Source organism: Pipistrellus kuhlii, unplaced genomic scaffold (genome assembly GCF_014108245.1).
Source record: "Pipistrellus kuhlii isolate mPipKuh1 unplaced genomic scaffold, mPipKuh1.p scaffold_m20_p_3, whole genome shotgun sequence".
In the NCBI taxonomy this organism is placed as follows: domain Eukaryota; kingdom Metazoa; phylum Chordata; class Mammalia; order Chiroptera; family Vespertilionidae; genus Pipistrellus; species Pipistrellus kuhlii.
Genome location: NW_023425529.1, coordinates 85,520,583 through 85,533,363, shown reverse-complemented (window position 1 = coordinate 85,533,363; position 12,781 = coordinate 85,520,583). Strand labels below are relative to the sequence as shown.

The following is a 12,781-nucleotide window of genomic DNA, read 5'->3' as shown; positions in this document are numbered from 1 at the left end:
GACTGAAAGGTCCCAGGTTCGATTGCGGTCAAGGGCATGTCCCTTGGGTGCAGGTACATCCCCGGTAGGGGGTGTGCAAGAAGCAGCTGGTGGATGTTTCTCTCTCATCGATGTTTCTAGCTTTCTATCCATCTCCCTTCCTCTCTGTAAAAAATCAATGAAATATAAAAAACAAACAAACAAACAAAAAAAAACCTACAGGGCCAAAATTTATATTTCTTTCCTAAGTCAGGCTGACCAGTTTAGAGAAAAGGAGAATAGAAGGCACCCTGACCCTGATCCTCTCTAAGCAAAAGTAAGGTTGTCCAAAGAAAAAGGCAAACCTTCTCCATCACTACAGGGAGAGGATAGATTTTCTTTTTGTCTCTTCCTATTATCTGCTCCTTCATCCGCTACAAGAAAGAATCTTTCCTGTTGTCACTTTATTTGGGAAGGGGCGGGAGGAGGTAAAGGACAGGAAAAATGTAAAAAATAAAATGCAAAAAGTCTAGTTGGTAAAATCAACTTCAAGATATAAAATACATTTGAGAGTTTTAGCCAAAATAAAAGGTAGTTTAAGGTGTGTTTAAAGAATGCAATCAAAATTATCCTTTATTTTTACAAAAGATGAGGATAAACAAATTGTAAAAGTGAGTTAATCTTCTAATACTTCGAGTATACTTCTCTGTATGAAAATTTAATTGGAAAGATTTAAGTTAGTTTTTGTTTTTATTTTTTTTAAGGCAAATAATATAATGTGCTACGTGAGTAGTCTTCTCTGTCATTCTTAAAAAATAAAAATGGCCCAATAGATTCTTCTATGCTGCCCTCTACTGAGGTGTGTTTGATGGATGGATTATCTGTCCATGAGTCCTGTCTGGGGGCAAAGTCGAAAAGAAACGGCTCCTGCCTGAGGAAGTCAGAGCCAACTTGGTAAATAGAAATAACATTCAGCTGACAAGCATCCAGCCTGACAAGCACCCAGCACTAAGCTATGCAGGTGCTGTCACTGGTTGCCGTGGGAATTTAAGGAAGGAAAGAAAGCTGGGACGGATGAGCCCTGACACAAGAGGTGATGAGCCGGCCGAACTGGGGGTTGATTCCGCAGCACCAGATGGAGAGGAAGAGTGGGCGCCCCAGAGCAAAACCCAGCCCCAACACAAGGCAGACCTCTCAAAGCTCACATTGGCCTTTGCATTTCATTTTGTTTTTTGGACTCGAGCCTTTTTTTATTCCAGGAAGGTTTACACATTTTACGGTGTTAAGAGATTCAATTTTTAAAATATCAATGACGGAAATCTAGTGTGTTTTTTTTTAGAATGTTGGATCTTTATAATGATGCTTTTAGGTAAAGTAGCTACAAAAACATAAAAAGAGCACATAAAAAAGCAGTAAAGAATCTATTTTTATAACGTTCAAAGTGATTGTGTATCTCATAGGGGAATCTTTCCAGGCTGCTCATACTTCTCTGTCTTTGTTACTACTGCCTCCCACTGTGCTAATAAACTACCAGCTCTATAAACTCTGGCAAGGAATTAGACTTGGAGAGGACATTCTGAAGCCCATGCTAACTAGTTCTGCGGACACCTTCCTTCTGAAACATGAGATGCCGCAAAGGGCACATCTTCTCTGCTGTTTACTGAGGGCTCTGCTGACTGCTGACATTTATCTTGGAGCTGGAATAAACAGAGGGGGGAATGGGAGAGACAGGTGCAGCCTCACTTTAGCATCCTGACCTAATCCTTTCCTCCAGCCCCTTCACCTGATCACCTCCTACTCATCCTTCAGGTCTTGACTCATTTCATCCAAGAAACCTGAGGCCACCCGGCTGTGACATACCACTTCTCAGTTCTCATTACAAGCTGCCTTTCCCTAAGCCAGCACCCAAGTGCCTTCTATAATCACAGGCCCTCCTATCTGCATCCCCTACTCAATTCCAAGAGCAAGGGCTGTGTCTTGTTCATCCCACAACACAAGAGGCTTGGAGAATGAGGATACATGAGGCTAGGAAAGTAGAATGTTTCTGCCTTTTGACTGGGTGGCTCAGTTGGTTGGAGCACTGTCCTGTGTTCAATTCTGGGTCAGGGCACATATCCAGATTTTGGGTTTGATCCCCAGTCAGGGCAAGTACAGGAAGCAACTGATCAAGGTTCCTCTCACATTGGTCTTAGCATTCTGCATGCCATGGACTCAGTGGTCAACACCTGATTAAAGCTTTGAATAAAAAATGGGTGGTTTCATATTTGATAAAGCCACAGCCTTTACAGAAAGGTACATATGTTGATTGAGCTTTTCAATCACGTTTACTTATTAACAGGTTAGCATTAAGCTCATGACTGCAAATATAGCATTTCAAACAGTGAATCTATATCAGGAAATAAAACATCACCTCTGACAAGGCACAGGCCAGAGGAGGAAAGTTTAGCTATCAGGAATTTTGTCTTTTGCCACAAAGAGATTTCTTGTGTCAAGAATAAAATAAAAGTATATTTAATCCATGCATTATAACCAAAAGAGGGAAAAGTTACTGGATAAAATTTTGATCATGGTTTACAAAATCTATTCTCTATTAACTACAACATTTGCCCAAGTCAGTACCTTTTTTACACCATTTACAATGCAGTCTGGGTTATAGACACCAGGAAATAGACAACATTTTGGAATATTCTGATCAAATCCACATAATCTCTGTATATTAACGTTTAATTAAGGCTCCCCAAACAGAAAATAAACCAGACAGTACATGAAAGAGAGGGCTGCCTACAAGCAATTTAGATATAATATTTTCAAATAATGAGAGCCTGAAAAATGGAGGGGAAAAAACAACTCTCAGAGGTCCAATAGAAAAAAAAAAGTTGTAAAACAATTAAAGAGAATATGCATACGTTTTCAGAAAAATAAAATCACAGTATTCCACTAGCATTTTTAAAAATTTAATGGCAGTTTCTACATGAACCATAATTAATTTTACTGTTTTAGTTTGAAGACACATAAAACAAAATGCTGGTAAGGCTTTTCTCACATCCTGTCATATTCTAGAGTTCAGGCTTTTTGTTTGCTGGTTATTTTAGACTTGATAAGTCTTAACTGGCTTTCAATTAAATTTTATCATTAGGTTGCATTTGGCCTCAAAATTCCTATGGTTTAAATCTTTATTTCCCATTCAGTGGTATTTCCAGACCTCCATGTGAAATATGCATCCCGTTTTCTGGCCTGTATCCATACCAGTTTGATGACCCCAAAAAAAACATTAAAACTCCTTACATATGTTGCCAAAATAAGCAGACCCTCTAAATGGTATAAAATTCCCATTTTTTCATATCAATATCTATATGTTATGGTTTTTCTCAGTATTAGGAACCTCCCACTCCATAATCACCAGCACAATTGCAAAGTCTCCTCTCTATTTCAAAGTTAGCTGGATATATTATCTTTATGTAATGCCCAACTTCACAGGACACCTATATCCTAATTTTTTAAATATAAGTTAAATTTAAGTACTTATCTATTAAGTACTAAAATATATATTTTTAAATTTAAATTCTTCATTGTTTAAAGCACATGTGTCAAACACAAGGCCCGCGGGCCAAATCCGTCCCGCCAGGCCTTGCAATGTGGCCCGCACAGCGCTGTCATCACTGCACTCCGCTGCGTTTCCATCACAATGACAGTTTATGACTGTTCAGTAAACCATTCGGCCCGCGATTTAGGCTGGATTTTAGATTTTGGCCCCTTCCCTGATTGAGTTCGACACCCCTAGTTTAAAGTATTACATGAGTCTCCTTTTTCCTCCATTGTCCTCTTCCCAGCTGCTCCCATCCCCATCACATGCTGTCTATGTCCAATGCTTATGCTCACATGCGTGCACACAAGTCCTCTGGTTGATTTCTTATTCCCTCACCTACTGCTTTACCTCATAGGTTGGACAGTCTGTTTGATGGTTCTATGTCTCTGGTTCTGTTTTAGATCATATGTTTATGTTGTTCATTATATTCCACAAATGAGTGAGATCATGTGATAGTTATCTTTTTCTGATGGGTTTATTTTGCTCAGCATAATGCTCTTCAGGTCCATCCTTGCTGTTGCTAATGTAAGAGTTCCTTCTTTTCTACAGCAGCATAATATTTCATTATGTAGATGTACCACAGTTTTCTAATCCACTCATTTGCTGATTGGCATTTAGGCTGCTTCCAAATCTTAATGATGGTAAAATGTGCTGCTATGAACAGAGGGGTACATACCTTCTTTCTGATTGGTTTTTCTGTTTTCTTGGGATATATTCCTAGAAGTGGGATTACTGGGTCAAATGGAAGTTCCATTTGTAATTTTCTGAGAAAACTCCATACTGTTCTCCACAGTGGCTACACCAGTCTGCATTCCCACCAGCAGTGCATGAGGGTTCCTTTTTCTCTGCCTCTGCACCAGCACTTGTTGTTTATGGATTTGTTGATATAGCCACATGACAGGTATGAGATGGTACCTCAATGTTACTTTTATTTTCATCTCTCAGATGACAAACCTATAGTTAACATCCTACTCAATGGACAAAAGCTAAAACCATTTCCCCTAAGAACAGGGATGAGACAGGGATGCCCACTTTCACCACTCCTGTTCAACATAGTAATGGGAGTGCTAGACGTAATGATCAGACAAGAAGAAATAAAAAGCATCCAAATTGGAATAATAAAGTTATCATTATTCACAGATAACATATTGTACCTAGATACATGCAAATAAATGAAACTAGACCACCAACTTGCATCATACACAAAAATAAACTCAAAATGGATAAATGACTTAAACGTAAGATGGGAAACCATAAAAATATTAGAAGTATCCATAGGCAGCAAAATAGCAGACATACGTTGTAGTAATATCTTTACCGATGCAGCTCCTAGGGCAATGGAAATGGGATTTCATCAAAATAAAAAGCTCCTGCACAGCAAAAGAAACCATTAATAAAACAACAAGAAAGCCCACTGCATGGGGGAACATATTGATATTTGCCAATGTTATCTCCAATAAGGGTTTAACCATTTGTACATCATAAGTGTCTATAGACGCAAGCAGTGGACCCTTTTTAACTAAATTAAAAATATTGTGGCAGTTAACTGGTTAATCTCCAAAATTTATAGGGAAATCAAACAACTTAAAAAAAAAAGGGAGATAAGCAATCCAATTTAAAAAATGGGCAATGACCTGGACACTTTTTGAAAGAGGACATACAGAAGGCCAAGAGAAGTATGAAAACATTCTCAAAATCACTAATATTTTATCCGTTCCAAATAACCTTTCCTGGATGATCAGAAAGAACATACAAAAAATGTATACTTAGTGAATGCTTAAAGTGCTGACCCTGCTATGCCTTGAAAATGTACTCTACCCATTGTGGATTTTTGAATAACAAACTCCCAATTTGTTTGGGGGATTTTTAAATAACAAACTCCCAATTGTTAAATAGTGTAGGGACTTTTAAATAATTCAATTGACCCTTCTCTTAGGAATTACCAAGTAGTCACATCAGGACTTCAATGTTTATGGGAATCCTTCCCTAACCGCCCTACCCCCAATCTTTGTATTTAAAAAAATTTCTCCCATTGTTAAAAAGAGTTTTTAAAAATCAGTCTTTCTGCCCTAGCCGGTTTGGCTCAGTGGATAGCATGTCACCCTGTGGACCAAAGGGTCCTGGGTTTGATTCTGGTCAAGGGCATGCACCTTGGTTACAGGCTCCTCTTCAGTCCTGGGAGCCTGGTCGGGGCTTGTGCAGGAGGCAACCAATCAATGTGTTTCTCTCTCATCAATGTTTCTCTCTTTCCTTCTTCCACTCTCCCTAAAAATCAATGGAAATAAATATCCTTGGGTGAAGATTAAGAATCAGTTTTTCCTTTCTGTTTTTAAATTACATTGAGAAACAGTTACATAATGCTCGTGACTTATGCCCTAGGTCTCTGCTTACCATCTGCCCTATATATTGACAAATTTTCTGAAATCTCTTTTCCTATGTAACTTGTCTATTGTAGAATGAAAAAGGAATCTCAGCTTCCAGTAGTGGTCTGATTATTCCGTTCCCCTTCCTTGGCCATTCTTCCATCCCATCCAGCCCTATCTTCTCGCCTTTGCTAATGTATTCATTTTCCTGGCCCCCTACATAGACAGACACACCAGGAACTGGCTGATGGGAATCCTACCTGCCTGGCAAGGCCATGTAGTTCTGCTCCATCTAGACCACAACAGGGTTTTACCTTCTGAGAAATATGGTCCATCAGCTCACAGCCACAAAACTTAGCACTTACCGTATTTTTCGGACCATAAGACACACTTTTTTCCCCCCAGAAGTGGGGGGGAAAAGTCCCTGCGTCTTATGGTCCAAATATAGCCTACACATATACTTTAAAAAAAAATGTTTTTTTACTTGCCCGGCTCTGTGTGGTCTCTGTGTGCTTGCCCAGCTCTAAAATGGTTCTAAATGCTGCTGTTTACTTTACAGGGTTGATTACATGTGTTTATGACTGTGATGTTGGGTTTTAATGCACATAAAATATTTTAGGACACTATTTGTTTCAGAATCTTTTTTTCTTCATTTCCCTTCTCTAAAAACTGGTGCATCTTATGGTCCGGTGCGTCTTATGGTCCGAAAAATACGGTAATTGGTTTAATACAAAACAAAACTATATGTAAAGTTTGTTTTTCAAACTTTGAATGAGCTCCCCCAGGCATCCTATCTGTCTAGACGTTTCTGTTTTCCTCACGGTAGCTAGAGCAACAAAAAACCTGTGAATCCCTTTGAAATATTTTAGCATTTTTTTATTTACCAAAATACACATAATATAAAGTTTATCATCTTGATCATTTTTAAGTGTAAAAGTCACTGGCATTAAGTACATCCACACTACTGTGCAGCCATCACTACCTGGCTCCAGAACTCTTTGGGACACTATTGTCACAGTCTACAGGAGGCAGACAGAAAATGTCCAGTTAGTTCCTAATGATAAAAACCTAGTTTTAATCCACTGAACTATATGCCTAAAAAGGTGTATATTACTGTGTATTAATTATACTTCAATATCACCAATTAAAAGCAAATAATGAGGGATGTAGTGGGAGTGGGCTGGGGCAGTTGGGACCCAGGCCACAATGGGTAGAGGCACAGCAGCAGAGATGGGGATTTTATCAGGAGACATAGGGACCCGTGAAGAGGCTGAAGAGAATAGTGGCATTTATCCACTCACTCGTGGCCAACATCTTTGAGCAGCTATGCTTTAGACACTGTGCTGGGCAGCCACTGGAATTGGTAAGACGTTTCACAAAGTTCATCCTGACTGCATTATAGGTGATTGAGGGACAAAGCTAGTGGTGTTTGTCATCATTCAAGTAAAAAGTACTAAATTGAGGCAGTAGCAAAAGCAGGAGAGAGCAAAAGCTGTATATATTTTTAGTTTTACCTATTAATAGGCCACCATGAAATCACTATTCCATCATTTTGTTCCTATTTTTAGTCACTCCAAGGTTACTTTAGTTTGTTATGTAGCACACCAGATAAGCATTATGGTGTACCAAGTGAGTAGACTGTATTATGTCATGGTCTCATACTTCTTCCATACAACCTTTACTTATAAGTTAAATCATATAATATCCTCATAATAACAGCTAAGACTATATAAGTGTGTGTGTTTACATGCACACATGTGCATCTTTTTAATTTGCCAAATTATTTTTAGACTGTTTTTTAACAATGCCTGATTTCATGTATATCAGAGGACACTGGAGAAAGGAACATACTGGCTATGGTGAAGGGTTTCTCCTTGTGTTACAAAAATACAATTTAAGAGAAATATGTAATATATTTAATTTATTCTCACTTAATTAAAAAACCCTTAGAACACAAAACTAATCATTGCAAATGAGCTAATCAAATAACAGCAATCTTTGACCTTTTAATTCAAAACACATTAAAATAGCATGCATAATGTACTTGCCTATTTTTGAAATTATATTTAAGTGCCCATTGATACCACGGAGGTCATTAGGAAATAATAGACATTGTCCAAGTCAATGCTCTGACTCCCGGCTCAGCCACTGATTTTGTTCTCTTGGTTTTCGCATTAGTATCTCTGAGGAATACTTACTAAAAATTGGGCAGAGAGTAATAAAGACTTTTTATTTATTTAATTTGAATTTTGTAAAGAATGATTTCAAAGGCATTAGCAACTGTTGCCTAGCTACAAATGAAAAATTGATTTAAGGAACTCACACAGCATTTTCAAGGCTTCATTCCAAATAGAACTTCTCAGACAGACTAAAATTGTACTCTTTTCATCTTTAGCCCACTTAAAGTTAAAAAAAGAAAAAAAGGCAAGATAGTAGGTGTAAATGAGCAAGAAGAGCCCCAGAGGATGCTCTGGAAGCTGAAGGGTCAGGAGCTTCATGTAGGATGTCTTGATAAAAAGTCTAGACTATCTGTAATTGGCTGATTGTGAAGAAAACCAGATTATTAAGAGAACTTGTGAAGCCAACAGCTACAAGAGCTTAAAATGCATGTGAAACTTGGGATGGTGCATGGGAACAGGGACTCTAATACTCTATGTCCCCAAGTGCCATTTAGGGTGACTCCTATCACAAATGCAAAAAAAAAAAAAAAAAAAAAAAAAAAAAAAAAAAAAAGCCACAGGAAGAGGGGACAGACATCTTTAAAGTGACAAAAAGGAATTGTAAAAATGTGACTAGGAAGAAGATAGAAACTATGAAATCCATTATACAACATCTGAAAGTTCTTACTTGGAATGGGCTGAATTGAGTATTATAGCACAAGACAAGCAGATAAGGCAAATAGGCTGCCCTTTGTATAAATTAGGAAAACACATGTCTTTTTTCAGGTTTTCCTACGTTTCAGCCCCATTTATCCCACCAACTGGGCAACCTCATGCATTGAACAACCTGTGCAATCAGGAAAATGACTTGTTAGTTGTTTACTTACAGAATGAGTGATGCAAATCTATATGTTTGATGTGAGTATTCAAATGAAAGAGTAGACAGTTTGGTAAAGAAGTTGTTGGTCACAAAAAAACCACTTGTTAAATTATCTGAACTGAGTATTTTAAGGAACCATATCAGAAAGAGTTGATCTATGCGTAGGTTCTTCTTTCTACCAAAAGTTGAGAAATCAAACACAAAATAACCCATAATAGAATGAGACATTTACACCATTCACAATCAACATTGCTTTCTATTTCTCTTAGGGAACTGCCTACTTCCTCTTTTCTAAACACCTTTGGAAATCCATTAATCAAGATGGCCTCAAAGCCACACCTCTGTAGCAGAGCGGTTCTTATAGAAAGAGGGAGGTGGCTGGTACTCCCACTGAGAGCAAAGTGCCTTTTTCACTTTTCCTAGGCCCACCCCTTTCCCCATCCAGTTCCTGCAGCAAGTACATTTAATTTACTTAAAACTGAATCTGCGTCATGAAATACAGTGTGAAAACTCCATGAGTTCACTGAGAGATTTTTAATTACCTTATTGGTTTACTCTTCACTCACCTCCACATCCACCCCATTTAAGTAGTAGTGCCCAAATACCCCAGAGCAATAAAATATGCTCAGGAAACTTGAGGATTCCATGAGAACTGCAGAAAGAAATCAATTTCTTTCATTCTAGTTAAGAAAAATTAACCAGGTTGCCTAGACAAGTCTCAGAAAGTTGTGAACACTGCTGTTCAGGTTGTGGTCACCCTGTGAGGAGTGACAGCAACATCTGCTCATACCAAGACAAGCCCTGGATGGAGAGAGCCTTCCTCCACCTGGCGGGGACTGGGGAGTGGCACGATGCTGCTGACTCCGGCTTTGGTTACTCAGCATGAGGACCTACATCTAGTAGGTGTCCCCAGTTTCAAGGAGGTCATGTGTGTCACAGGTTTCAATAGGTCACAGTAGCACCATTTCTTCAACCTCACATTAATAAATCCTTCCTTAAGTTATTTGAAATACTGAAGATGCCCTCTGGAAAAGGCCTTACCAGTCAAGGAAAAAGTCCATGCTGCTCACCTCAATAATGTAGAGGACCACGTTCTTGTAGAAGCAGTACAGTATGCACTTTGTGACCCGGTTGTAGCTCCAGGCACCATGAACCAACAGGAGCTTCTCTAAGTAGGAAAACTGCAAAAAGAAAATAAAAGTTCAGAGAAACCCATCATCCTATATAATAAAAGCCTAATATGCTAAGTGTCCAGTCGACCGGATAGCTGTTCAACCAATCAAAGCGTAATATGCTAATGATATGCTAAGGCCACTCAACCACTTGCTATGACATGTACTTACCACAAGGGGGCAGACAGTTGACTGGTCAACCAGTCGCTATGACGTGCACTGACCCGAGGGGGCAGATGCTCTGACCAGTAGGTTAGCTTGCTACTGGGGTCCAGCCAGATGAGCCAGATGGGACGGACACACTCTGGAGCCCTCCTGCTATTCCTCTCCAGCTGGCCAACCTCCTGTGTTTTTTCCCATCCCTGATTTTGCACCAGTGGGGTCCCTCAGCCTGGCCTGCACTCTCTTGCAATCCAGGACCCCTCAAGGGTTGTTGGAGAGCTGGTTTCAGCCTGATCCCACAGGGGGAGCATCACTCACAACTGGCAAGTGCAACAGCGGTGGTAGGAGCCTCTCCTGCTTCCAAGGCAGCACTAAGGATGTCCAACTGCTGGCTTAGGCCTGCTCCCCCAGAGAGTCCAGGCCTGGATGAGGGACACCACAACCCCCCACACCCCCGAAAGCATGAATTTCATGCACCAGGCCTCTTGTTTAGGAATAAAAGTCATTAAATGTCCTTTAGAAGAAATGACAGAGAAGGTAATAGCGAAAACCATTCATGTAAGAAAACTAAAGGCCAAGATTTCAGGCCCAGTGAGAAAAGCTAAAATATCTCAAACCTACATAATTATAATTTCCCCCAAATATGCAGCTGGACATATAATTATTATTCTTGTGAAATTCTATTTATTTTTAGAGGGTCTTAATTATTAAAAGGAGGTGAAAGGGGACACACATATATACCTGACTTGTTTGCTCTGTCAGCCTGCAGGTTAAAAACAGTTACAAACACACAGAGACTCACAGACACTCACATGGACATACAAGCACATGTACATACACAAACACACATAAACACACTGTAACATAGATACACAAACAGAGACACCCACACACTCTGTCTTCACTTTTACATTCATTTTGTTCTTCTTTTTTCCAACTAGTATAGAGCCCTGCTTGCTAGAGTACAGTACAGTCAGGAGAAACAGAAACCAGCAAGCAGCTATACACTAAGTTAAGAATAATGAAATGGCTCTCTCAGTTTGAAATATTCAGCAATATTCAAAGGTTTTAACAAAATACTTGGAGAGAAACCAAGATGGCGGCATAAGGTATACACTTGTACGTGCTGCCTCTCACAACTACACCAAAACTACAACTAAAAGACAAAACGACTATCACCCAGAACCACAGGAATGCTGATTGAGTAGAAGTTCTACAACTAGAAGGAAAGAAAAAAGCACATTGAGAATGGGTAGGATGTGCAGAGGTGCGGAAAAACAGAGGTATGGAGGTGCGTGAATTGGGCTGGCAACTGGGTGCACTGTGTTTTTTTTTTTTTTTTTTTTTTTGTGTGTGTGTGTGTGTGTGTGTGTGTGTGTTTTGTTTTGTTTTGTTTTTCAATTGGTAAGGAGATACAAGCTACTGACTGCTCTGAACTCCAGTTTCTGGCAAGAGTCTGGGGACCCAGACTCCTATGGGGAGAAGTTGGATTGTTTGGCATCAGGTCGGAAAGTGAGGGTAGCTTTCTTACAAAGGTGCTCACAGGGATCATTGTTTACTGTATTGGGGTGTGGGACGCAGGGACATGGAGACAGAGACATAGAGATAGCTGACTGGCAGCCTTCACCATTTGCTACACCCTGGTGATTCCCTGAAATCCCACTCCACCCAATTACAAAGCCACCCAAACTATGCACAGTGGCTTTTGCATATGAATGGCCTGCCCTTTCACAACTAAACCTAACAAACTGCAGCTGTGTTGGACAGCTACAAAACTTCCAAACCCCAAACAAAGAGGAGAAACCTGCAGATATCCCTGTAGCTTCTGCTGGGTGGCCTCAGGCAGTAGCTGACTTGCACCTCCTTGGAAATCCAGGAGCCAATGTACCTAGTGGTCAGTGTGAGATGATACCAGATTTCAACTCCTCACATCTATAAGTTACACACTCAAGAGGCAGACTCAGTGAGCACCAAAGCCCCATTGAAGCAAGTGCTGACTCATAAGGGTGTCTCTACCACAGCAGTTCTTCCATTATAGACACAGCAGGTCCTCACAGCAAATTGGCCTGGAGGTCAATTCCTCCCAGTGTACCAACAGCAATCAAGGCTTAACTACAAGAAGACTATGCACCCAGCCCACAAAGGAGTGCACCAAGAGTGTCCACCTCAGGTGATTGGGGAGGCTGAGCCACTGGGTCCTATAGATAGCCTACCACATAAAGCCACTCCATCAACAAAGGGAAGCAGCCAAATGTGGAGACAAAGAAACATCTCACAAATGAAAGAATTGGAGGAAAGCAAACTACTGGATATAGAGTTCAAAAACACAGTTACAAGGTTATTCAAGAATCTTCTAGAAACCTCTGAGAAACTTAGTGAGAACTTCAAGGATCTTAATGAGAATGCCAAAAAATGGAAAAGGACCAGTCAAAAATTAAGCTTACACTGTCTGAAATAAAGAATAATATACAGAAATTCACCAGTAGGATAGAGGACCCCAA

General features: G+C 39.8%; 1 protein-coding gene across 1 annotated transcript in view; it reads right to left on the bottom strand.

Moving 5' to 3' along the window:
- ATP8A2 (ATPase phospholipid transporting 8A2) overlaps positions 1-12,781 on the bottom strand; it is a 556,427-nt gene that overhangs the window by 219,129 nt on the left and 324,517 nt on the right. Inside the window, exon 27 of the mRNA XM_045588453.1 lies at positions 10,017-10,127. Coding sequence (XP_045444409.1) covers positions 10,017-10,127 — 111 coding nt within the window. The remainder of the gene's footprint in view (positions 1-10,016; positions 10,128-12,781) is intronic.